The sequence below is a fragment of the Theropithecus gelada genome, chromosome 3 (genome assembly GCF_003255815.1).
Source record: "Theropithecus gelada isolate Dixy chromosome 3, Tgel_1.0, whole genome shotgun sequence".
NCBI classification, from domain to species: domain Eukaryota; kingdom Metazoa; phylum Chordata; class Mammalia; order Primates; family Cercopithecidae; genus Theropithecus; species Theropithecus gelada.
Genome location: NC_037670.1, coordinates 179,563,858 through 179,590,371, shown reverse-complemented (window position 1 = coordinate 179,590,371; position 26,514 = coordinate 179,563,858). Strand labels below are relative to the sequence as shown.

Here is a 26,514-nt window from a genome sequence, read left to right as displayed (position 1 = left end):
GCCCCAGCTACTGGGGAGGCTGAGGCAGGAGAATCGCTTGAATCCGGGAGGCAGAGGTTGCAGTGAGCTGAGATCGTGCCACTGCTCTCCAGCCTGGGCAACAAGAGCGAAACTCCGTCTCAAACAAACAAACAAACAAACAAACAAACAAAAACCACAGAAAGCTGTGATGTGGGCCTCACTTGATTTGTCCAGCTTCATTCCTGGTGGTGTCACTGGCCCTGGAGCAGCCTCAGGAACTGATGCAATCCTCTATTTTTGCTCCTTGCATGTGTCCTTTGATGCTTTGAGAGTCCTCAGAAGGAGGGGCTGGAAGGTAGCTTCCCCCTTTATCTCTGCTGCTACTCTCTCTTCTTTCCATAACTCTCATTGGCCAAGGACCTGCTCTTCTGAGACACGTGGGTCTCACCTCTCAGCCATGTAGAGGACATGAGCAGATGTTAGCATGCTGAGTAATAAATAGCCCTGGCTCCTTTACTTACAGTCCTCATGTTCCTTTCCTCTCAAAGAAGAGCAAGAAGCATGAACAGATGGATGCTCTGGTCCTTGTGTCCCTAGGACTCAGGGTTGTATACATTTTTAATTTGTTTGGTGGCTTTGATTGTGTACCATCTTCTATTTTATTTCTTTTCTATCTTGTTTAAAAAGAGAAACACCATCACTCATTTTTGTTTAAATTGCTGGCATCATTCTTTACTGAGTGTGTTTGTCAGGATAGTTTAAGAACCATAACACCGCCTGGTGTCAGTGTGGATCGCCACGAGAGTTGAGAGTTGACTTCTTGCTTATGTTGTAGTCTAGTGTCAGTTGGCAAGGAGCTCTGCTCCACTTGGTCATTCAGGGACCCAGGCTCTTCTGTCTTGTGGCTCCTCCTCCTGTAAGCCCCACAGTCCTCTTCATCCAGCAGGTAGATGGGGAGAGAGAGCATGGAGGATTCTGTGGGAAATGTTTACAGGCAGGGCTAACAATAAGGGGCCTTGCTTCTACCCACGTTCCATGGCTGGGACTCCAGCACATGTCCTCACTTAGTTGGAAGAGGGGCTGGAAACAGTCAAGCTGTGTCCAGGAGGAGGATGAAGTGGAGTGTGGTGACCATACAGCAGGTCACTGGTCACTGGAGAGAAGCCTGGTAGCATGGGACAAAGAAAGGCACCTCAATATGGCCCTGGATGCATTTGGTGATCTGAGAAGTTTCCTGAAACCTGTAACTATAGGTTTCAAGCACAGAGCAGCCCGTAGGCTTGCTAACCTCCCAGTACTGCAGAAATAACCTGCCCCACCCAGGACCTGTCTGCTGCAGTGGGCGATCAGTTGTCCACAGCCTCCCCTTCCCTGGGTACTTCACTCCAGGTGACCACAGGTAATGCTGCAAGTCCCTGTTTCGCCACTGCATGCCATGGATTTACAGCATGCCACTTCAAATGGCATCTGGACCCCACTGCCTCTGACCCTTCCAGGTGAGGCCAGCCCAGCCCAGAATCTCATCCTGGAGGGTTTACTACCTATAGCCAAATCTTGCACCAAATAATGTACCTGCCAGCCTCCAGTTGCAAATCTCAGAAACACCTGAGCTCTTTTAAATGGAAAGGAATTTACCTGCCTCTTCATATCACAACACCCTCCCCATACTGATTCCCATGAGAAGATGTTGTAGACTTCTCCAGAAAATCCCGATGACCGTAGACCGTGCTTACCAGAGAACAGCAGAATCGGTGAGAAGTCGGGCTCTCCGTCCACCACCTTCTAAATCACAGAGGAATGCATCCGACGACATGGCCCCAATCCTATAGAGCCCTCCAGGTGCAAATGAGTCTTGGAAGCGTAGGGTTTTGCTTTCCAGCCTCTGCAGCCCCGTGGAAGGCAGGATGGGCCCTGAATGTCACCTCCCTATTCGAAGCCTTCTGGGATTAAATCAGGCCCCGTCTGTGGGCAAGGAAGGGAGAAGGCGTTTTGGGGAGGCAGCCGGTTGGACCTGTCTCATGGTATGTGCTCTGCTCATTTCCGGCTTCCTTCATGTCCTTCAGTAAAGCTTTTCTGTCTTATTCCTGTGGATTCTGTACATTTCTTGAGTGTATCCTTATGCCTTATGTGTTTGGCTGCCATGGTGCCTGAGTGTGTGCACCTGTAAGCTCTTGGCTTCTCCCATCTCTGGATCATGATTCATCTGCCGTTGAAATGCTCCCGTCCTCCTCTCCCAAGTGATCAAACATTAGCAGAGAGAAGGCTCTCCCCTGAAGCTTCTGCTGCTGGTCCGGCACAGCTCACCTTCCCGGAGGCAGGGCACATGGGAACAGCTGGCATTCATAGTCCAAGATGATTGGAGCCCTGGCACCAATGCTGGGTCCATCTCAGAAGTGCTTGCATGCTGATCGGGCACAGAGGTAGGAGCCCCACAGATGTTGGATTTGGCATTAGGGAATTCGGGATGCAGGCGTATTTTGCCACTTGTTTGTTTTTGAGCGGAGCCTTCTCCCTGCCCTTTGCAATGTCCTGCGCATCCAGCCGCCTTTTCTGCTGAACACAGTCCCGCTCTCACATCAGCCAGGTCACCACTGGGCTGTCTCAACCTCCCTTTCCCCGAGCTGAGGTCCTGTGCCCACCAGAGCCAGAGAACCACCGACCTCCTCAGTCATATCCTCCCAGGAAGATAGGTGATGCCCTCCAGTGTCCCTTGCCCATAGACACCGGGCCAAGGCCGAGCTCTGACTCCCCAGCCTGATCTCTCCTGCCCGGGGGCTGCCCAGTGCCCACTCCCTCAGTGCCCAGAAAGCCCTGTGCTCTGCATGTTAGTTGTGGCCTGACTGTGGCCTTCACTAGAGGCTGGCATCCCATCACGTTCCAGTCTCCATGCCAGCCCCTTGCTGCTGTGGGGGCAGTAGGGGTCGTTCAGGACCCAATTCTATGAATTGCCCAGACCTGCCACCAGGGCTACCTCGCTCAGTGCAGTTGGCCACCCCCAGACGCTGAGACAGCGGCCCCTGCCTGCGGCCGATCCGCCTTCCACATCAGCCCCGCATGCTAAGGTCTGACGTCATCAGAAAGGCCAGGGTGGAAATTCAAACCTGGGGGAGCAGGAGCAAGTGTTTGCATCATGCGTGTGTGTCTGTGTGCACACATGCAAGTGCACATGTGTGTTTGTGTCTGTGCACGTGTGTACGCGTGCCTGTGTGTCTATGCATGCAGGTGTGCGTGTGTGTGCACATGTGTGTGCATATGTGTGTGCACGTGTGTGTGCATGTGTGTCTGTGTGCATGCGCGTGTGCCTGTGTGTTTGAGCTCAAAGAGCAGAGACAGGGAAGGCGTGGAGCAGCTGTGTGGCCGGCAGCCTATCTGGGCACCAGGGGAGGCACTTGAGGCCATCAGGAGACTGTGCCTGGGTCAGGGGAAAGGAACGGCAGCTTCTCCTGCTTACCTGTTTCGGGCCCCTAACCCGCTGGCCTGGGCAGTGCACACACACGGCGGGCATGGTCAGAGTCCTGGGGGCACGCAGTGCTCTTCCCGGCGGGGCCAGCAGGGGGACCTTTCCCCCCGGGCTTCCAGGCCTCGGGCGCCACCTCCACAAGGGGTTAACACCCCCTCCCCCCTCAAACCTCAGGGATTAAAAATTCATGCCGTCCCCAGGGGCTGCGGGGAGGAGGAGGAGGGGATGTGGGGGACACAAAATTAAAAGGGAAAGAGATTATTTTTAATCCTCTTGGTGGGTGCTGAAACAATGCCGGGAGAGCAAAGCCGCTGAGTGTGTCCGGTTAGAGCCAGGCATGGAGGACGGACTGTGCCACGGGGAGCAGGTAATTACAAACTGCACGTCTTCCTCGTCTCCACGAGAAATTCGCCTTAATCCCATAGCTATGGCTTCCCCGGCCAGAGGCGCCCAGATTTTCATCATGCTCGGCGCTGTGGACGAGTGGAATCCACATTTGATACCCACTTGGCCCCTCGGGGGTTTCACGCGGGACCAGGATGGAGCGAAGCGCTGGACCCTGCTGCTGGTGCCGCGGGACTTCCCACGCACCGGGGGCGGAGCCGGTCCCGCTCTGCGCTGGCCGGAGCGTCCGCCTCGCTGCCGTTCGGAGGCGCGCCCTGCACCCGCGGGGAGGTGGGTGTGCACGCCTCGCTTGGGCGTGTGCTTAAACACATTAACTTTGCGTGGAGAGCCATCGGGAATGCGGCACAAGCTCGTTATGTTTCCCCTCCCTCTCTGGCGAACGGGCATGTTCCGAGCCGGAAGATGCGAGCAGACTCGCGGATGTGCCAAGTTACAATGTCAGACCCTGAATGAGAGGTGCCTGGCTCTTCCCGCCCTCCAGCCGTTCCTGTCCGGCGCGGCCCGGGTTTGGAGGCTGAGCAAGGCCGCGCCGTTTGGGAGGCGCTGTTTCTGCGGCTGCCTGTGTGGTGTGAGCCACACGGAGGTTCTCACTCTAGGGCTTATGCTTGGTTACTCTCACTGCAATAGAAGATTCTCGAGTGATGTGCAGAGCTTGTATCTGTTAGAAGGACACCGAGTGGGTATCGATTTGGGATTCTTTTGGTTGTAATACCGGTAAAGGAGAAATGAGCACGTTTTGTTTTCTGACTGTAGACTCAGACAGGTGGTGCGCGAGGGCATGCATTTTCCTGATTGATGAGATGAACTTTGTCCGTCGTGTTTCCCAGGGACTCCCAACACGCATGGCCAGGAGACGGTGAGGCACAAGCACGTGTGTGTTGCAGCGAGGCAGTTTTTCCATTGTAATAATATGGGAAGATATTGTAGAGGTATTATGGGATTTTAAAATTCAAGTTCTTTTCAGTTGGATTTGATTGAAAAAAAATTCTCAGCAACATATTTTCAGAGGAGGTGGTAGGAACCATAAAATACAGCAGTGGGTCATCTGGGGTCCTCCTTCTAAAGAGCTGGAGAACACTGTCCAAGAACAGTTGAGAAAGGCAGTGACCTACAGGAAGATACAGAGCCTGCAGGGACGCACAGAGACACAGCTCCCCTCTGGCAGCAGAACCCACGAAGCTAGCTTTGTCATCCATCAGCTATAAAACCAATCATGCTGAATTTTCAGAACCAATTTTTCCTCTCTAAATTTTAGTATCATTTTAATTTATGAAGTATCCTCCTAGACACTGATCTCCGCAAAATCTTATGTATCAGTTTGAGCAGATGTTGACGCATATCCTCTTTATTTGCTCAAGCTGTTAGTGTGGAATCCAGGTTGGTCTGGTTCTCACACTTTAACCCAGTCCACGCAGGGAGAGTGACAGTGCGCACAGCAAGGGCCACTCATCTTGCTCAGGGCTCCTTGCTGTTGCTTTTGGGCTGACAGTGGCCAGAGGCCCAGGGCTTAGGTGGTTCTAGGGAACTGGTGAAGCAAAACAAGCCGTTTCCCCACTTCTGAGGCACCGCCCTGGAGCTCTGTCCAGGCTCTTTCTTAGGCCGACACCCATTGGGCCTGACATTCTTGCTGGGATTCCCTGTTTGCTGTCTGCCTGGTGTGACTGTGTGAAGCTGAATGCAGAGAAAGCTCCCAGAGGGTCAACGGTGGGGGGAGGGGGTCCTTAGGAAACAGAAGTACAAATAAGGAATTATCCCCTCTCTGAATGCTGGCCGTGTCTCCGTGGGCACAGCCCCATTTGACAGGGAAGTGCCGATATCCTAAGCTGCGGAGAGAGGAAGAGAAGGACACGCTTTGAGCGGCCTATAAACCAGGGCCGGCTGGTGGAAGGCTTGGTGGTGTCCAACACCAGACTGCGCTGTCCAGACACTGTTTTAAAACTTCTAAGCTGGTTATTGAAGCCTCTCGAACTTAAATGTCATAGCGAGCCTAATTATCTACAGGTTATTCAGATTCCATTTCTTGAATTTCTGTTTCTAAAAATATCAACATTTAGCATAGAAGGCAATTATTTGCCGAGAATTTTGGCATAGTATGAGCCCAAATTTTCCTTTTAAAAAAGTTCTGGAATGAGAAACCTGTTAACACGTAGAAGAAAGGGTGAACGGTCACGCAGTTTGCAGCATCGGATCTCAGTCGAGGCCTGAGGACGCAGGGCACGCGTGCCTATGGGAACTAGGCGGGTTGTGTCTGGGGACAGTCAGATTGGTTCTGGGCTCAGTTTATAGCCAAGGATATCAAGTCAAACCGCACAAAGCGTTCCACCTGAACAAAACTATGTGGAAGGCCAAGGCAGGGAGGCCATCAGACTGGAGAGCAGAGAGCCTTCATCTCAGCAGAATGACCGAGCCCAAGTTTCTACTTTTGGAGCTAGGTTCTATGCCAGTGGTTCTCAACTGGGGATGGTTTTGTTCCCCAAGGGACATTTGGCAGTGACTGGAGACATTCCTGGTTTTCACAGCTGGAGGGGAGGAGAGGCTCCTGGTATGCAGTGGGTGGGGGCCAGGGATGGCACTCAGCACCATAGTGCACACGGCGGCCCCACAACACAGGATCACTGGGTCCCCCACGACAGTAGTGCCGAGGATGGAGAAACCCTGTTCTATAAAAGTCTGGAATTTTCTTCACTCAAATCCAGCTGCCAATGTTTAAAGAAAGATGTGGGGTTGTAACCATATAAAGAATGATCTAAGGCTGCCTGGCCTTAGGCAATGGTTCACACCTATAATCCCCGCACTTTGGGAGGCTAAGGTGGGAGGATCGCCTGAGGCTAGGAGTTCAAGACCCCTGGGCAACATAGCAAGACCCCAGTTGTAAAAAACTTTCTTAAAAAAATATAGCTGGGCATGGTGGTCTGTAGTCCTAGCTACTTGGGCAGGTGCGGGGGTCGTGGAGGGGAGAGGGGCTGAGGGAGGAAGATTGCTTGGGCCCAGGAGTTTAAGGCTATAGTAAGCTATAATTGCGCCACTGTGCTCCAGCCTGGGTAACAAAGTGAGACTCTGTCTCCAAACAAACAAACAAAAAACCAAAAACAAAACAAAACAAAAAAACCCTGCTGGTGATGTGTGTTTATTTCCATTTAAAAACCTTTGCTGCCAGTTGTGGACCTCTGACTATAGTTAGGGCCAGTGTGGAGAAAGAGACAGCCAGTGTGGAGAGAGAGACACATCAGCAGGACAGGAAGAGGCTAAGGTGGTTGTGGAACTATGTCCCAAATCCGATGAAGCAGTGCACTGGATTGAACAGTGCCCCCCAAATTTGCATCCACTCAGAAACTTGAAGGGTGGGCCAGGCACAGTGGGTCACGCCTGTAATACCAGCATTTTGGGAGGCTGAGGCGGGTGGATCACTTGAGGTTGGGAGTTCGAGACCAGCCTGGCCAACATGGTAAAACCCGTTTCTACTAAAAATACAATAAATTAGCTGGGCGTGGTGGCGGGCGCCTGTAATCTCAGCTACTCAGGAGGCTGAGGCATGAGAATTGCTTGAGCCAGGGAGGCAGAGGTTGCAGTGAGCCGAGATTGCACCACTGCACTCCAGCTTGTGCGACAGAATGAGACTCTGTCTCAAAAAATTAAAAAAAAAAAAAAAAAGAAAAATAGAAAAGAAACTTGAAGGGTGACCTTATTTGGAAATAGAACCTTTGTAGACGTTGTCAGTTAAGATGAGGTCATACTGGAGCAGGGTGGGGTGGGGCAGGGCCTAATCCAGTGACCAGCATCCTCGTAAGAAGATAAGATGGAGACACAAAGACGCACACCGGGGAGAATGCCAAGGGCCTTGGGAGGCAGAGGTGCAGTGATGCGTCCACAAACCGAGGAATGTCGAGGGTTGCCAGCAGCCACCAGAACTATGAAGAGGGAAGGAAGGACCCTTCCCAGAGCCTGCAGGGAGGTCACGGCCCTGCTGGTGCCTCAGTCTTGGCCGCCTGGCCTCCAGAGCTGTGAGAGAGTGGATTTTTGTTGTTTCAAGGCCATAGCTTGGGACACTTTGTTACAGCAGGTTAGGAAACAAACACAGGCCAGAGGTGTCTGAAGCTGTGATGGGTGAGGGTGATGGCGGAAGGACCTAGCCACATGGAAGGTTGGAGGCTCAGGGCCTCCAATGTGGATCAAGATTTCATATAGAACATCAGACTTCTGGTTTCTCATAAAAGACTGGGAAACAGCCACTCCTAGCCTCTGGTTACTCACCAGGAGCCGACGGTCCAGTTCCCCCCGTGGGATCTTCAACACCTCCAGGTTCTGAAGCCCGGAATCCTCATGGCTGGGACAAAGTTGTTTTTTCTTAGGTGGAGAAGCCTTGTCTATAACTAGGTCTCTAACAGAATAGGAAGTGCAGGAAGACCAAGATGCCTGTGCTTCAAAGAAGATGGGAATCTCTGATGCTTTGTGGCAGTGGAGACAGTGTCCTGTTCTTCAGCTGGCCCTGAAGAGCCACAGCCTTGCTGTCCTGCCTATGCAGGGCCAGGGGTCCGGCTGACGTTTCTGAATGTCACCGTCTACCCACCCACCCTCTGCTGGACTTGAACTTCCCTTCTCTCCAGTTGGAATGAAGAAGTGATCCCAGCTTGGCCTCCACGTTGGCAGCAGCTGATCCCCCCACGGGGTAGCTTAACCTGGGACAGAGAAGGGAGAGTGACAATGACCGAGAGCCAGCATTGTCAGAGCTCTGTGAACACACTTGCCTGGGAATGGGCGAGTCTGGGCTCCTGGGCCCGCCCGCCACAGTCCTACACGGCCAAGAAGACCAATTTAAAGCAATGAAAGAGAGCGCTGGTGAGGATAGAGCTCCGGTGCAGAGATTTTAATTTTATATTAAAAGGGGTCTTATTCTCCTGCCCATTGTTGAAGTTAAGTCAAAGTTAATGAGGCTCTTTGGGCCCTTCTCATGTCCTTTTTCCTGAAGTTTCTGAAACATCAGAGGAAAGGAGCCCTCTGCAGCCCCATGGAGGCTGGGCGTGCGCGTCCTGGAGAGCTCTGCTGTCCCTTCTCTACGAAAATGCAGGATTAATGGCCATTTCTAATATTCGAGGGGGTTCCTGAGGTCCACTCATAAGCTCATCTATTTAGCAAAGGAGCTCTCAAGCTGCCTGAAGCTTTGGGGAAGGAGCCTGAACTCCTTCGGGGCCACCAGCGCACACCTCAGGAGAGGCTCCTGGAGATCCCCGCACTGGCCCAGCAGTGGCCAGGACCCCTGTCTGTGGCTTTCTAGGCCTTGTGCAAATCAGGTATAGGCCAAATACTCACATGTGTCATGACTCTGCGGGTTTTCAAATATTCCTTTGTTAAAAATTTTAAGGCCAGCTGCCGTGGCTCACCCCTCCCTGTAATCCTAGCACTTTGGGAGGCCAAGGTGGGAGGATAGCTTGAACTCAGGATTTTGAGACCAGCCCGGGCAACACAGGGAGATCCTGTCTCTACAAAACTACGAAAAAAAAAAAAAAAAATTTAGCAGGGTGTGGTGGCGTGTACTTGTGGTCTCAGTTACTCAGGAGGCTGAGGAGGGAGGATCACCTAAGCCCAAGAGGGCGAGGCTGCAATCAGCTGCGTGATCGCACCACTGCACTCCAGCCTGGGTGACAGTAAGACCTTGTCTCAAGAAAAAAAAAATTAATTATCAAAATAACACAAGATGATTTTAGCGAGAGATAAGAGAAAAGACACATATCTACCTCTCCACCCTGCTCCATTCCCATTGAAGTCAAGAGCCTCGCCCTTGCCAACACTGCACTTGCTCAGACACCAGGCAGCAGCTATGCAGGTTTCTGGTTTTGATGTTTTAAAATAATAGTGAAATCATGCTACGTATATTCCACTGAAGAACGTGGAAATGTTAAATAAGTTTAAATGTTTTCTGCACACAATGGCCTGGCAATGCCCCCCAAAGTCATGATAAGCCCTGTCTTCGCTGTGACTGTACTGGATGGAGACAGGACCTTTATGGAGGCGATTAAGGTCCCCTGAGATCATGAGGCTGCAGCCCGGATCCAGTGGGACTGATGTTCTTACAAGACAGGAGGAGACACCGGAGCACGCCCTGCCTCTGTGGATGCTTCCCCAGGAGGCCACCGTGAGCCGAGAAGACAGCCCTCGCCAGCAACAGAATCGTCTAGCACCTTGATCTTGGACTTCCAGCCTCCAGAACTGTGAGAATATACATATCTGTTTTATAAGAAAAAAATGCTGGGGCCAGGCATGGTGGCTCACGCCTGTAATCTCAGCACTTTGGGAGGCCAAGGCGGGTGGATTCCTTGAGCTCAGGAGTTTGAGACCAGCGTGGGCAACATGGCAAAACCCCATCTCTACATAAAGTACAAAAATTAGCCAGGCATGGCGCTGCCTATAGTCCCAGCCTCTCGGGAGGCTGAGGTAGGATCGCATGAACCCGGGAGGTGGAGGTTGCAGTGAGCCGGGATTGCACCATTGTACTCCAACCTGGGCGACAGAGTGAGATCCTGTCTGTATTTTTTATTTTTATTTTTTTTTGAGATGGGACTGGCTCTGTTGCTCAGGCTGGAGGGCAGTGGTGCTATCATAGCTCACTATAACCTTCAACTCCTGTGCTCAAGCAAGCCTCCTGCCTCAGCCTCCCAAAGCACTGGGACTACAGGCAGGAGCCACCAAGTCCAGCCAAGTTTCTGCTGTTTAAGCCACCTAGTCTATGGTATTTTGTGACAGCAGTCTTAACAGACTCAGGCGTTTGGCTTCCCACACACTGTCCAGGTCAACAGACAGAGATCTAACTTCTTTAAAAGCATAGCTGCGGCCGGGAGCAGTGGCTCATGCCTGTAATCCCAACACTTTGGGAGGCAGAGGCGGGTAGATCACCTGAGGTCAGGAGTTCGAGACCAGCCTGGCCAATATGGTGAAACCCCATCCCCACTAAAAATACAAAAATTAGCTGGGCGTGGTGACAGGCACCTGTAGTCCTGGCTACTCAGGAGGCTGAGGCAGGAGCATCGCTTGAACCTGTGAGGTGGAGGTTGCAGTGAGCTGAGATCATGCCAATGCACTCCAGCCTGGGTGACAGAGCAAGACTCTGCCTCAAAAAAAAAAAAAGAAAAGTGTAGCTGCCTAGGATATGGACGTTTTCCAGTTAAGAATACCATTCTACAGGTGGACACACGTTGTTTCTGGTGTTTTGCCACCACACAGCAACATTGCAGCAAGCCCCCATGGTGATGCGTCCGTCCTTAAGTACTATTGATTGGATTTCTCCAGGACAGATTCCTGAAAGGCAGGGGTCAAAAGGTAGGAAGATTTTAACCCGAACCTATGTTGTTGGACTGCTTCTCCGAAGGCTGCAGCGTGGATATTCCTGCCAGCAGTGGATGACAGAGGCTGCTTTCTTGCATTTTGCCAGCACTGGATAATAGCGTTCTTTTAATTTTGGTAATCTGACCAGTGAAAGATGGTATTTCGCTATTGCCTTCATTCCCCTTTCATTGACTACTAGTATAGTTAAGCATCTTTCCACCAGCGTGCTATTTGGATTTCTTATTTCCAGGTGTGCATTTGTAGCCTTTGTCCAGTATTCTGCTGGGTGGTTTGGCTTTTACACCATTGTGAATATGGGGATAGTAACTCTCCCTGGCCTGCCTGATGCGTGTCTCCTCCTGACTGTGATCCGTGTGTGGTGGCTCCTCTCCCCCATGGACACCTCCCCATCCACGAAGGCATTGGGCACCCCGTCTCGTTTGAGAATGTCCTCTGCCAGCCTTTTGTTATACAAATCGCTTTCTGAATTTTCTCCCATTAGTGCTTGCTTTATGTTTTCCATCTACATGAGAGTTGTTTTCTGGGTGAACATCACGGTGTGTACCAGCGCTGTTTATGAAATAAGCCTTGCTTCCCCCACACTGAGTTGGAATGACACTTTGTCACTTTTTCACAAAGATGAATTTGTGGAAAATTAAGATACAGATATCCTCTCGCAACTTCGGAACATCAAAAGTATTTTTATAGCATTTTTAGGATATTTGTTAAATTCTGCATTTTATTCTAGCTATGTATGTACTGTAACACATTTCTATCCTTAATTATGTTTTCAATCTTGTACCCCCATTCCCTAGCACAATATTTTGCTCATAATAGGTTCTCAACATCTGGAAAATGAAAGAATAAGTAGTTGATTGTAGCTATGTCATGTTAATTCTATGAGGAGTTGGGGACCATTCCCGATATTTTGTGAAGACTCTAGGAGAGTGATACAATGTCAAGAAAAACAGAGGAGTTAGGCACCTGTTCACATACTGGGTATTTAATTTGATGTTAGGCACCTGTTCACCTACTGGGTATTTAATTTGATGACGTTGTGTCTGGGATGTCAGGTTTTAGCTGATCAAGACTAGCATGATATAAAAAGAGTCCACAAGACCAGAATTGGGGTTTCATAGAAAAGACACAAATAGTGTGGCTTTGGGGTCTAGGAAGTCCTGTTTATCCAGACAGTAGCTTTACAGTACAGTAAGACCTGTTGGGTGTGGGACTGAGATGGAGTCTGTGGTCTTACCAGTACTGGCTGGGACGAATTTGAAAATCTGTAGGAGAATATATTACATGAGTAGAAGCACAATGTTCTGATCAACCAAATATTCTGTTTAAGAGGGGGAAACATTGCATTTAGAATTTGGGAATAAAGAAAGATGAGCTGGGTGTGGTGGCTCACGCCTGTAATCCCAGCACTTTGGGAGGCCGAGGCGGGTGGATCACCTGAGGTCGGGAGTTTGAGACCAGCATGACCAACATGGAGAAACTAAAAATACAAAAATTAGCCAGGCGTGGTGGTGCATGCCTGTAATCCCAGCTACTCGGGAGGCTGAGGCAGGAGAATCACTCGAGCCCAGGAGGTGGAGGTTTCGGTGAGCCGAGATTGCACCATTGCACTCCCAGTCTGGGCAACAAAGACTGAAACTATGTTTCAAAAAATAAAGAAAGAAAGAAAGAAAGATGAAATGCTATACTATCCTCAGGGGGAAGAAATAAACAGCTGATTCAGTACTCCTGAACAGACCAAAAAAACCCATCATCTGAGGGTGTGAAGTGCTGAGAGAGAGAGAAAGATGATAGTAGCATAGCACAGAGTTAGGGGTAATTCACCAGGTGCCGATGGCGTGTGTGTTCCATTTCATAAATACAAACAACAAGTGCAGCTGTGCCGCCAGGTGCAGCTGTGCTGAGGGTTGTGCTAGCCACCACCTAACAGACCTGAATCTTCCCTTGGGCCCCTTAGAACAGCGGTCCCCAACCTTTATGAACCTTCCCTCGGGCCCCTTAGAACAGCGGTCCCCAACCTTTATGACACCAGGGATAGGTTTCGTGGATGACAATTTTTCCAATGGTGAAGGTAGGGGGACGGTTTGGGGATGATTCAAGTGCTTTATATTTATTGTGCATTTTATTTATATTATTACATTGTAATATATAAATAAATAATTATACAACTCACCATAATGTAGAATCAGTGGGAGCCCTGAGCTTGTTTTCCTACAACTAGATGGTCCCATCTGGGGGGTGATGCGAGACAGTGACAGATCATCAGGCATTAGATTCTCATAGGGAGCGTGCAACCTAGATCCCTTGCATATGCCATTCACAATAGGGTTCATGCTCCTATGAGAATCTAATGCCGCTGCTGATCTGACAGCAGGTGGCGCTCAGGCGGTAACGTGAATTTTGGGGAGCAGCTGTAAATACAGCTGAAGCTTCTTTCACCGGCCTGCCATTCACTCCCTGCTGTGTGGCCTGACTCCTAACAGCCCATGGACTGGTACTGGTCCAAGGCCTGGGGGTTGGGGACCCCTGCCCTTAGAGAAAAGTTCTTCTTTTGTCATTTGTATCTTGGAGGGAAAATGAATCTACCCTTTGGCAGGTGTGGCTTGTGCAGTGCCTCAGTTTACCACCCACCTCTAGCCTTGAGACAGAAGTGGGGACCATTGGACTCCATTATTAATTCTTCACTTCTGAAATCAGACTTCCGTTAGTGACCTCAGGCTTCCATAACAAAGCACTACAATCCAGGTGTCTCAAGCAGAAGCGATTCCTTCACAGGTCAAAGGCCAGAAGTCCAAGACCATGGTGTTGGCAGGCTCATATTTTTCTTGGGGGCTCAGAGGGAAAATCTAGTCCGTGACTCTTTCTAGTTTCTGGTGGTGGTGGCAACCCTTGGTGTTCCTGGGACTGGAGACCTATCACTCCAGCCGCTGCCTCTGTGGTCCCACGGCCTTCCTCCCCCGTGTGGTCTGGGTCTCTTCTTGTAAGGAACCAGTCATATGGGATTAGAACCCATCCTATCCTAATATGACCTCAACCTAACTGAGTATATCTGCAAAGACCCTTTTTCTGAATAAGGTCACATTCACAGGTACTGGGGTTAGGACTTGAGCGTTTCTCTGGGGACACAGCCCAACCCACTGAGGCTTTATGGCTGGGGGACCCCGGGGCCCTCCCCACTCTCCAAGTCCATGAGGCTGATGGGCTTTGTCCCCTCCCGCCTTCCGTGGGTTGTTCTTGGGTGGCAGGGGTGTTAGGGGCACTGGCCCAGCCCCCATATTGCTCCAGTCCCTCTGTGGCCTCTTCATGTTCGGTCACTGCTGAGCAGCTGCAGGGTGAGCATCAGCTCTCAGAGGCTGGAGCTTCCCACCCTCCCACACAGCCCTGGTGGCCGGCAGTGTGCCCTTCCCTCCAGATAATAATGAAGATGTTACGGGAAACAAACCCTAACACTGACCTTTGCAGCCCCTCGTGAAGCACCACTCCCTACCCCTGCCACGCCGACCCCCATCTGGGTGCATGGCTGAATGTCATTTATCCTTTGTCTCTGATCTTTGAGTCAGTTTCTGGTACATGAGACTGTTCTCATCCAGGCGGGTTCAGACCATTTGGCAAGAATAATTTCACAAGCCTGGTATTAGATGCTGCACAAAAACCTAAATACATAATGCATCTAGCCTCGGATTTTGTAATTCTGTCACACTCAAAACAAGCTGTCAAAACTGTCTGGCATGACTTATCCTTAATAAATCCCTAGTCCTGTTAATTGCTCCTTATTCCACTGAATAAGAATTGTTTGAATCCACAAATCGGGTAAAGAATGGAGGATAATGGGATGTGTTTAGAGGATTGCAGTGTTTCTCCCCCAGGACAAAAGGAGCCAGAACACACAGTGGGCACCGTGCGGCTCCCATAGAGGGAGGCTGGATTTAATGTGCTTTGGCTTTGAGTCTGGCTGTTTTCAAATGGTTCTTTCCATAGAATGTTCGGCGGGAAAGTGATGCATTGGTTGTCTTGGAAAAAGAGAGGGGAGGCTGAGTTCCATGACACTGATTGGTCTAGAACCCATTTGGGGGCACCTGCCTGGTGCTATTTGTGACTGGTGGCTTGTAAGGAGCAACCCAGGGCAGTGTGCATGGTGGTGTGGATAGGTGCAGCATCTCTTATGAGGACTGCGGAGGTATCCCAGCACCTCCATGAAGACGAGGTGCTCACCCCCTCTGGCCCTGACATTCAGAGAAAGGCTTTGGCTCCAGATAGACCTGCTTTGTCTTCTGATTTCAGCATCTAAACTGGTTTTGTGACCTTGAGCAAGAGACTCACCCTCTCAAAGGCTGTGTTGCCTCCTCTGTGAAATGGGGTGGGCCGCCAACCTCAGGGTAGGAACTGGAGCAGGGATGGAAGCCCCCAGCAGGGATACCCTAACGTGGCTACCACCCACCCACCTTAGGCCGAGAGGAAACCAGGTCAACAGGCACTTACAGAGTGTGCACCACATGGTGGCATAGGCAGAGACATGGCCTGGTGTGTCAGTCACACCCTTGGCCTCCCCCACTTTGAAGTGTGTCTCAGGGCCTCGGTTTCCTGGCCTATAACATGTGGTAGCGATACCCACGCCACCAGGCTGTCACAGAGGACTGCACCTCTATCTGCAAAGCCCCGTTCATGGCTCCTGGCCCAGAGGGTATCCTCAGTCAACGCCAACAGGTAGAAGATGCAGCGCCTGGGTGAGCGCAGCCCGACTCTCCAGTTGGTGCCGCAGCTGCGTGTGTGGATGCATGTGGGCACACGCGCACATGCGTGTTCGGCATGTCTAGAGGAACCTCGGTTGTGCCCAGTAGGAGGAAAATGCTGTTGGCCTCCAGAGAAAGGAAGACGATTTGGCAGGGGCATGAGCAGCTGGGGACCTGCCCTTGCGGAGGTAGGGTGACGTCAGCCGCAGGGCAGGACGCAGGTTGCAAACTGCAGGTGCAAGGCCCCTGACGTGAGGCTGGCATGCTGGAACCTGGCAAGCATCTTCTGTAAACACAGTCCAGAGCTCAGGGTGCTGGATGCCGGGCGCCTGCCACCACTCGGCTCAGTTGGGGACAGTATGCAAATGTGGGCGCAGCTGTGTCCCACGAAACTTTATGTATGGACAGTGCAATTTGCATTTCATATCATTTTCATGTGTCATTAAATATTATTCTTTTGACCTTTTTTCAATCCTTTATAAATGTAAAAACCAATCTCAGCTCACGGGCTGTACATAAGCAAGGCGCCAGCCCAGGGACTCTGTATAAGAGGGAGGCTGCCACCCGGTGATTTCAGGCCCAGACCACAAATGCTGGGAGGACAGGGAGCCCTTCACTTTGTCCACTGCTGTATCTGCATGTCCAGCAAGACCCTGGAGCAGAGGGGGTGCTCAGGGGCCATGAGCAAGCAAGCGGATCTCAGCGTTTGGCTTCATGGCGTGCACTAGACTTTCTACTCTGGGGCATTCTTTGCCATTCTTGGGTCGCCTGCATGTAAAGAAACCTGGTCCTGCCCATTAGAAACACCACTTGTTTTTGTTCATGTCAGTCCTTCGCACAGAGCTCCTGGGTGGAGTTTACGGAGTGCATGTGATCTCTGCAATCACAGAGTCCCATCTGCGACTTTCCTGGAAGGCTTGCTCCACCCTCAGCCAAGGATTCTTGGGCCTGGAAGAATATGGGACTAAGATTTCTTCTCTTCAGGAGCTTCAGAGGGGGAGCCAGCCAGCCTTCCTTCCTTCCTTCATTCCTTCCTTCCCTCCTTCCTTCCTTCTTTCTTTTCTTTTCTTTTCTTTTTTTTTTTTTCATTCTTATGCCTCAGCCTTGCAAATAGCTGGGATTACAGATGTGTGCCACCACGCCAGGCTAATTTTTATATTTTTAGTGGATGTGGGGTTTTGCCATGTTGGCCAGGCTCATATTGAACTCCTGACCTCAAGTGATCCGCCTGCCTTGGCCTCCCAAAGTGCTGGGATTATAGGCGTGAGCCCCCTCGTCCGGCCAAAGGGGAATGTTTCATACCCCAGATTTAGAAACGTAACCCTCTTTCAAGAGGTGGGTATTAATGAACATAAAGATAACCTTTAGCCAAATGCACACAGTGTCAAGAGGGAAGACATTTAATGTAATCTCGAGATTATTAATTTTTAAATAGTGAAAACATTTTGTTCAAATGGAACAAAATTATCTCACATCTATCTACTTTTTAAAAAATCAGTAGGGGCCAAAATGGAAACACATGACACGAAGGACTTAAAAGAGACAACTGCTGTAATCCCAGCTACTCGGGAGGCTGAGGCATGAGAATCGCTTGAACTGGGGAGGCAGAGGTTGCAGTGAGCCAAGATCGCACCATTATACACTCCAGCCTGGGTGACAAGAGTGAAACTGTCTCAAAAAAATAAAACTAAAGAGAAAAAAGGAAAAGAGACAACTGTACATAAACAAGGCGGCGGCCCAGGGACTCTGTATAAGAGGGAAGCTGCCGCCCGGCGATTTCAGACCCAGACCACAAATGCTGGGAGGACAGGGAGCCCTTCACTTTGTCCACAGCTGTGTCTTCATGTCCAGCAGGGCCCTTGTGCAGAGTGGTCACTCCCAGCAGGCGCTAAGAAATACCCTGGGACCGCCTGTGGGTCCTCTCAGCCGGCACGATGAAGCTCACACTATCTGTCCTTCTACCACGGGCTCTCGCCTCCAAGTGGACAGGATAAACGAGAGCCAGAGGTTTCAGAGGAATCCCAAACGATGAGCTGCCTGTTCCTCTTTTGAGAGGGGAGCCCACTACAGAAATTCACAGCATGATTTGGTTTTCAGCTTATTTTATAGATGTCTCTGTCTTAGCTGAGTGCTCTTCCATTCCTCGACCAGAAATATGAGCATATGGGAATATATACCTCCTTCGACCTAGTTACCCCAAATTTAGGAATATGTTCCGCAAAAATAATTCTACAGGAAAAAGGGATACAGAAATCCTCACAGCAGAGTTATTGACCATTTTTAAAATGTTGTCAATATCCCAAATGTCCCAAAGTCAAGAAGCTATGAATTCTTATTGAGCACTCTGTTACCACTAACTATGGATATGGAGGCTGTGTAATACCACGGAAATGTCTGAATTCAGTGTGAATATGTGGGATGGAGGATAGAGAATGAGAGCTACATGTGGGTGAAGGCTGGAAAGAGACACTTCGATTTGTCAGGATGCTGAGATTGTGAGTTCATTGCTTCCCTTCAGGTTTGAATTTCACTACTTGAGTAAACAGGCAAACAAGACAAAAGATTTTATTTGACCAGAACAGTATTAACGTATTAATAGTCTCTTTTTTGCCACTGATAACAGGTCAGGTTTGGATTCAACCTGTTCTTTATACTTTGCACCCATTTTTCTTCTTTCTTTCTTTCTTATTTATTTATTTGTTTGTGTGTTTGTTTTTGAGACAGGGCCTTGTTCCATCACCAGGTAGGAGTGCCATGGTGCGAAGTCGGTTTACAGCCTCCACCTCCTGGGTTCAGGTGATTCCCTCACTTCAGCCTCCCAAGTAGCTGGGACCACAGGTGCTTACCACCATGCCCAGCTAAGTTTGTTCATTATTTGTAAAGATGAGCTCTCACTATGTTGCTCAGGCTAGTCTCAAACAAGAGGTCAAGGGATCCTCCTGTCTTGGCCTCTCTAGTGCGGGTTTACAGGCACGAGCCACCACACCCAGCCTGCATCCATTCTTTCCAGTCTGGCAAAGATGGTACGGACCTGGGATCCAGGAACCACTAGGCAAGCACAAAGACACAGGTCGCCCCTTCCCTGGCCCTTGGGGTGTGGTGGCCTCTTCAAACACTCCAGGTGTTCGCTGATGACCTGCCCTGTCTCCACCTGAAGTGATGACAGGTCTGGTCACAGCCTATTCAAAACTGGATATTTCTTAAAAGACAAACAATTTTGGAGCCAGGAGAAGATGCAGTGTCTGAAATGTTAAGTGTTGAAACCCATTTCTAAACTGAAATTGGATTTCGCTCTAGAATGATCTGAATTTGGTGGATCAGAGAAGACACAACCCCTTTTTCTTCCTGGGTGGTCCGGCAGGTGTGTGCCCGCACGGAGGGAGCATTCCCCCACACAGGCTGCCGGTTCCTGAGTAGTGGAACCCAGTCCCGCAGGGTGAGACCTCGGACACCACTCACCCACCTGGGGAGTGTGCTGCAGATGACCAGAAATGCAGGAGAAAATAATGACACGAAGGATCTATACAATTTTGAGAAAATGTCCAGCCCTGTAATGTAGTAAAAGATCTTACTCTGAAGACAGGTGCCAGGAACCACTAAGATGCCATTTATCATCCTTCTCTGCTTCCTTGGTTCTCTTTTGAGTGCCAGTGAAAAGTTCATTCTAGAGATCTAATTGCTTTTGAATGCACAATACGGTGTCTTACTAAATTCAGCACTCAGGACACTGGGAGTGCCTGGCTCTCCCAAAGGTGCCGTCTTTGCACCTTTTGGGTCTGAGAATGGAGGCATTTTCTTCAGCTCATCCCAACATTGTGTGGAACAGGACAAGCCTGTGAACCAGGGTCTCTCTGGACCAAATGGCCCTTCCTCTGATCTCTGCTGCATACTTTCTAGATAAAGCACAAAAGCAGAATATAAAACAATCATCAGGTAGCTACCATCTTCCTCTTCCTCCTCCTCATCTTCCTAAACCAGCACTGCTCACACTTGGCTGTGCACACAAATCACCTGGGACTCTGCATGACTGATGAGCTCCCACGGGAGACATGCTGCTGGTCCCTGGACCACACTTTGAGCACTGTGGATCTGGCCACCCCTCCTGGCAGCTCCCAGTTCCTGAGAGGATGGGAGGAGAAGGGTTTCGGCAGAAAGAGCTTCACGGGAAAGCTCTTCAATGCACACTGGTGTGAAGGGACCATTTGGCCTTGCTTCTGGGCCATATGCAGGACGGTGTCCCTCCTCCTGCTCCCCACCTGCAGGGAGAGGACAGAAATCACTGTGCACTGTGCTGCTTCAATGCGTGTCATTTTAAAGGTGTTTAAGATCTAAGATGATGATGGCTATCAGAGATAAAGTAATAACACTGCATCTTTCTGTATCCCATCAAATGCTTTGAAGGATTTTCCAACCAATTACTTGATTACGGCAGATATCATCGCCCCGGTTCCACAGATGAGGACACTAGAAGACAAGAAGATGTGTGAATGTCCCCGCCCATGGCCAATGAATAAAAGTGAAGCCAAGCTAGTATTCAGGTGTTTGGGCGGACCCCGAGCCCCGTGTCCCCACTTTGCCGTGTTGCAGGTCAAATTCAGATGACCAACCATTTTTTGCGCATGCAGGTGCAGCCCTGCAGGGACCTTTGTGTTGCTCGGCGGGTGGGGTGGACCCGCTGGCCGCCTCTGCGTGGTGTCCGGGCTTCCTGGAGGTGGAGTCACCCGTTCTTGGTGAATGCTCAGATCCATGGGCGTGGGCTGCAGCTAGCAGAGTCTGAGGCAGGAGGATGTCATGCTCTGTGACTGTGGATACAGCCGCGGCTGCGTAACAAGTCCCCCACACAGGAGCCCCTAACAATGGAAATTCATTCTTGCATGGCTCCAGAGGCTGGACACCTAGGAGGATCAAGGTGTCTCAGGCCTGGTTTCTCCTGAGGCCTCTCCTTGGCTTGTAGATGGCGTCTTCCCTCTCCGTCCTCACATGGCTGTCCGTCTGTGCATGTTGGTTTCCTAATGTCCTCTTCCTACAAGGACACTGGTCAGATTTGAAAAGGGACCACCCCAAAGACCTGATCTGATCTTAATCCCCTCTTCAAAGATCCTATCTCCAGATACAGTCTCATTGACCACCCCAGTGACCTCATCTGCTCTTAATCCCGTCTTCAAAGTCCCTATCTCCAGATACAGTCCCCTTCTGAGGTCCCGGGATTTAGGGCTTCAACATATGGATTTTGGCGACATGATTCAGCCCACAGCTATGGCCCTACTTGGTCGTTTGTGGAAGGCATGGTACGTGCAGCAGCTGCTGCAGAAGTTGATTAGGAAATAGAATGCCCCAAGGACCAGCAGCCATGTTTCAGCTAAAGGCCAGGGTGGTGGAGACACCAATCACAGCAGTTTCAGCCCATCTGCTGGCCCAGCAGAGGCAATGCCCATGACAGCTCAGCCCAACCTAAGGGCTTCCAGGAGGGCTGCTGAGGATCTAGGAGGGCGAGGAGGCACCAGGAGGGAACAGAAGGTGGCCAGGCAGGACCAAGGGAAAGGCCTGAGTGTCACCCTGGGCCCAGAACATTCCTGGATATGGCACACTGGGTCTGAGTCATTGTGACCCCAAGAAGTAGACTCCTGCTGGGCCATCCCCAGCTTCCCAGTCAGCTGAGGTAAGCGTTGCTCCTACTGGGTGACCGAGCATTCTAGAGGCACTGGGTGTGCCCCAGGCTGGGGTCGGAGTCTTCTGTGTGGGTTTCCGTCCAGCTTAGCCTGTGACTCCTTGGGGACACCGTGTTCCTCATCATACTTCAGCCTCCTCATCTGAGAGTTTCTATTGAGGTCCCCGCGGTTCTGCTCTGGCTGTCATCCTGTGCCAGCCCACTCCTCACTGGCCAACCCTGAAACCCTGGGGTCTGCACTTGGGAAGTGGGGTTAAAAACTCTCATCCTCTCTCACTGAGACTGTTGTTTTGGCATAGATTAAGGTAGATTTTATCCAAAAACTTCTCGAACACTGTTAGTGAAACAACATAACTGATTTTTCACAAATGTTCTAGCCATATTCTGCCATCGTTCAGAACTCTTGGGAGCACCCCACCTGAAACTGCCTTCTGGGTGGACGGCGTTCTTTAACTCTTGTCTCCTATGGGGGTGGATTTGACTTCTGAGTCGCTTGTTTCAGGGAATGGTCAGTGGTCAGGGAAGGAATCATCATCCAGTTCATTTGTCCCTTCAAATCCTGGACACGGACTGAGTCCTCTTAGCCCTGAGGTCTATCAAAGGACAAAGACACAGCAGCAGCTGAACGGGGAGCATGTCGTGCTTTAATCTGTGTCAAAGAGGAGGGACACAGACACGCGTGGATGTTCATTTGCTCACACATGTGGACACACACCTGGAATGTTTCTCGGGGGAGGAGAGCTGGGAGCCTGAGGGGTCTGGGGGAGGGATGAGCCTTCGTTTTTACTCTACCCTTCTGTTCTTTTTGTTTTTGCTTTAAAGAAATCAAATTGATGTATTACTTTTTTCCATTAACAGATGTTTTTAAAGAAAGAGCTGTCTTTCTAGCCCCTGGGAACCAGAAAATAAATGCTCATTGAAAAAAGGCTCTGCCCTCCCCGCTACAGAAAGGCCTCACTTCATCCCAGTTCCAGACGACTTCTCCCTTTCCCCAGCGTTCCTAGTCAGCAGCACAAACCTGCCGAGAGACACACCTCCCAGAAATCCCCGAATCCCCTCGTTTCCTCTAGTCGACTCCTCAGGCAGCCTGGTCTCTCCCTCCACCCTCTCAGTTTGTGATTGGACATCAGGGACTCACTTCGGGCATCTGGGATGCACAGACACCCTGCAGTCCCCAGGTCCCTCAGGTGGGGGAGGTGAACTATGTCTGTTTCAGTGGGTGAGGCATCTCCCATGGGGAAGGCCCAGTGCCCTGCAGCAGCTCTCCAGGTGTGGCTTCAGACATGGCCTGGTGGTCTGGGAGGTGGAACAGCCTCTTGTTCGAATCACCAAGGCCTGTTCTTGGGATGTGAAAGAGTTCCTGGGGGGTGGGGCTTGAGACCAGGACGAGGGTGTGGAGACCAGATGAGCAGGGACTCCCCTGAGGTGTGGCCCTGTGCAGAGACTGCAGGTCAGGAAGAGCAGAGGGTCAGGAAACCTTGAAGCCCCTCTGCTTGCAGCGGTCTCTGCCTCCCCGGAAGCCATACAATGTTTTCTAGTTTGCTTGCCAGAAGCCAGCTGGCCCCTTCTGCATAATCCATGTGTGTGTACACATCTGTGTGCCTGTATGCATGGCGTGGTGTGTGCGTGTGTGCAGTTTGTGTGTGCTTTCACATCTGTGAGATGAAGCATGCAGAATTTCCTGACTCATCATCCAGTTCATTTGTCCTTTTTCCTCTTAGATATCTAACATTTTATTATTTTATTTTATTTTTTGAGATAGAGTTTTGCTCTTGTTGCCCAGGCTGGAGTGCAATGGCGCAATCTCAGCTCAACACAACCTCCACCTCGCAGGTTCAAGCGATTCTCCCACCTTAGCTTCCTGAGTAGCTGGGATTACAGGTATGTGCCACCACACCTTGCTAATTTTATATTTTTAATAGAGATGGTGTCTCTCCATGTTGGTCAGGCTGGTCTCGAACTCCCAACCTCAGGTGATGCACCCATCTCGGCCTTCCAAAGTGCTAGGATTACATGTGTAAGCCACCGCGCCCAGCCAGACGTCTAACATTTTATAAGGAAGTCTTGCCATGTGCCTGCAAGTATTCAGAAGGCCAAGTTGGGAAATGCCCCAACAGATTCCAAAAATAGGACTTTTCCCCTTCTCTAGGTTGGGGAAATGTTTTGCAGAGGTGGTTCCAAACAGATCATCACTCATCAACCATTATGTTCTCAGTAACAAGACGGTGAAACATGCAGCTCTTTGTTGGGCGGAAAACTGTAAAATAAGGAAACAGATATTGAATTTCAGTGTTTGGCTCAATTGATGACAAAGGGTTATATTATCATTAATTCATGTTTATTGGACTTCCACTGGGCACATGTTCTTTTTCAAAAATTTTATTTTAATTTTTATGCAGAATCACGGAAGGGTCCTCTTTTTAAACGTCGGAATTACAGAAGTGTATTTGTCTGACATTAGACGGAGTTCAGTAAATATTTGTTGAACGAATGAACAAATTCGCATCATGCTCCATTTATGCTGCAATATTGTTACCTCTGCCCTTTTAGGTACTCTCACTTTCTCCTCTTAGGAGTTTTTTGAAACCAGTAGGAGCCCTCTGAGCGGTGCCCACCGGAGGGCACAGCCGAGAGGTGCAGTGTGAATTGGGCGCCCAAAGTCCTTGCTTAGAAGATTTTTTAACAGAGGTTAAGCTTATGGTATTTTTCGTGTGACAGATTGTATTTCTTTTCACTCTCCCTAAAATGTTCAAAAATTAAAGGGTTTATTTTTTAAACTGGCAGAATGCATTTTAAAATAGGAAAGCGAATGCTAGTACCAATTTTGCATTTAATAATAAAAGCAAAGTGTGTTTTTTAACTTCATAAAGAATCAAATTGTTAGATGATTCCCATTTGGAAAGATCATGAATGTTGATGTATTATGCCTTTTCTTTTTTTTTTTTTTTTCTGTTTGGTCACTGTTAAGTTGAAAATAAACTCCAGAAATTAAAAAAAAAAAAGAATTCTGGAAAAACATCCCCCCAAAATCACATTGTTCTTATTTTATTACTCTTTTTTTTTTGAAAAACCTAAGCATATATGTTATTGGTAAGTGTCTGTGAGTAACAAGAACAGGAACACTTACTTGCAAACTATTTTAAGTAAGAATGACTTATTTCACTCTAATTATTGCAGGCAACATTTAGGTATTATCTTCATTAAGTGCACTATTATTTGTGGCAAATTGTACTGAAACATTTGTGTTTTCCCCCCAAAGTCTTATGGACACCACAAATTCACCTGTTTAAATACGGAATTTACGGTGGTTGGAAGCACTCCTTTTAATTCTGTTATATGTGGTTTTGGCTCCCTAAATAATGTCTAGCTAAAACCTCTCTTATTACGTCCAGATGCAATTCATTTTTTTCTGATATGCAGAACACTGGAAATGTATCAGCCTTTATTATTCCTCATCGAAATGAGTGCCTTTAGATTTCTAATTATATTGTCTAATAAAACTAAACAGTCAATGCTATTTGCATATTATATGAAGAAGTGTCATACAACAAACTCATAGCAGTCAATTAACATAAAAGCTAATTATATATCTCATCAGCTTACAAGAGTTTCTGAATTCATGCTTCCCCTGTTATAGCCTAGAGCAAAGGAGCTTTGAATTTTCACTTCTAAATATTGACTTTTAACTAATATCAGCAGTGATTTCAATTTTTATGGATGAAAAGTTAGTGATTAAACTAGATGCAATATTGCTACAATGCAATTAAAATTTTACATTAACTAAACCTCCAGAAAGAAAATCTTTGCTACAATGTGAAATTAATTATCAGTCACTAAGCAGGTTAAGTACTGGTTTCATATCTGAAGGACACTCCAAAATAACGATAAAGATGAGTGAAATTTATTGGAGGTTGTCAGACTGTAATGGCAGAGACAGATATACTACAACGACAGTTTCCACTGTAACATAATTGTATTCCTGCTGATTGTGACAGCTATCAAGCAAGAAATTTACTACAAGATTAACAGAGACACAGTAATGAACAAACATGGAGGCATGCTGTAATTGGCCGTTATTAAAGCGTTATCATAGCGGTCTGTAATAAACTCCCTAGCTCCGGTTTTCTAGAGAAGTCAAAGTCAGAACTTTCAAGTACTTTTTTCCATTCTAAAGTAGGGATGTGGGTATCCCCCCACCCCCATTCCATTGCTCACGTAACAAGCACAAGGTCAGAAGAAACGTAAAGGGGGAGAAATAGGCACTACATTTAGGAAGTATGATTAAGAGTTATAGGTGGGTTTAAAATTTAGGAAAAGTTAGGATTTACTTGGAGTGCTTGGGATACTCTAAGATAGCAATGAAATTATCATGGATCATTTTTCTACTTATAACTTGTACCAAACAAGTCCATATGTAAAAGCAATGGCAGAGAAGAAAACTGTGCCAGTGCGTGGGTTTTCTCTGGATACACAGGCCTTCTCATTCATATTTTAATGAGGTTAGTATCTCTGAGACAGTCCTTGGAGGGCAGAGGCAAGGCTCCTTAAGATTACAATAGGAGGTGCTTTATTGACAAGTACTATTCAAAATCTTCACAGTATAGAAAGACTTCGTTTTATTCCACTTGTCCCAATACTTATTGGCCTCTTATAATCAAAACACTTTGAAGTGGGGGGGGGGGGGAAGCCCAGTTATTCTGTGAACAGTCTTTAAATGTACTCATCGTAGTTCAACTGCTTAGAATCATTTTAAACTCTAATCATGCACATTTGAATAAATGTATAAAGAGCTGTAATGCATAGCATCTTTTTCTTAAATATTTTCTCAAAAAAATTGATGCTTTGGCATTTTAGGATCAAAATGTTTCTTAACCTTCTGCAAAAATGAGCTCCACTCGTGTCACGCTGGCTGTTTTCCCTTTCCTTTTTTTAACGAACATCATAAGGTAGTGTCT

At 48.9% G+C, this 26,514-nt stretch overlaps 1 protein-coding gene across 3 annotated transcripts in view; it reads left to right on the top strand.

Annotated features, from left to right (window-relative positions):
• Positions 1-26,514, top strand: part of CNPY1 (canopy FGF signaling regulator 1) — a 104,971-nt gene that overhangs the window by 38,928 nt on the left and 39,529 nt on the right. The window contains exon 1 of one of the 3 annotated variants that reach the window (XM_025379468.1): positions 3,694-3,788. The exons of 1 other annotated variant lie outside the window; for it this stretch is intronic. In XM_025379468.1, the coding sequence (XP_025235253.1) occupies positions 3,759-3,788 (30 nt within the window). In that variant the 5' untranslated portion in view covers positions 3,694-3,758. Of the gene's footprint in view, positions 1-3,693; positions 3,789-26,514 lie in introns of those variants that run through there. One more of the 3 variants, XM_025379469.1, reaches the window with a different exon arrangement.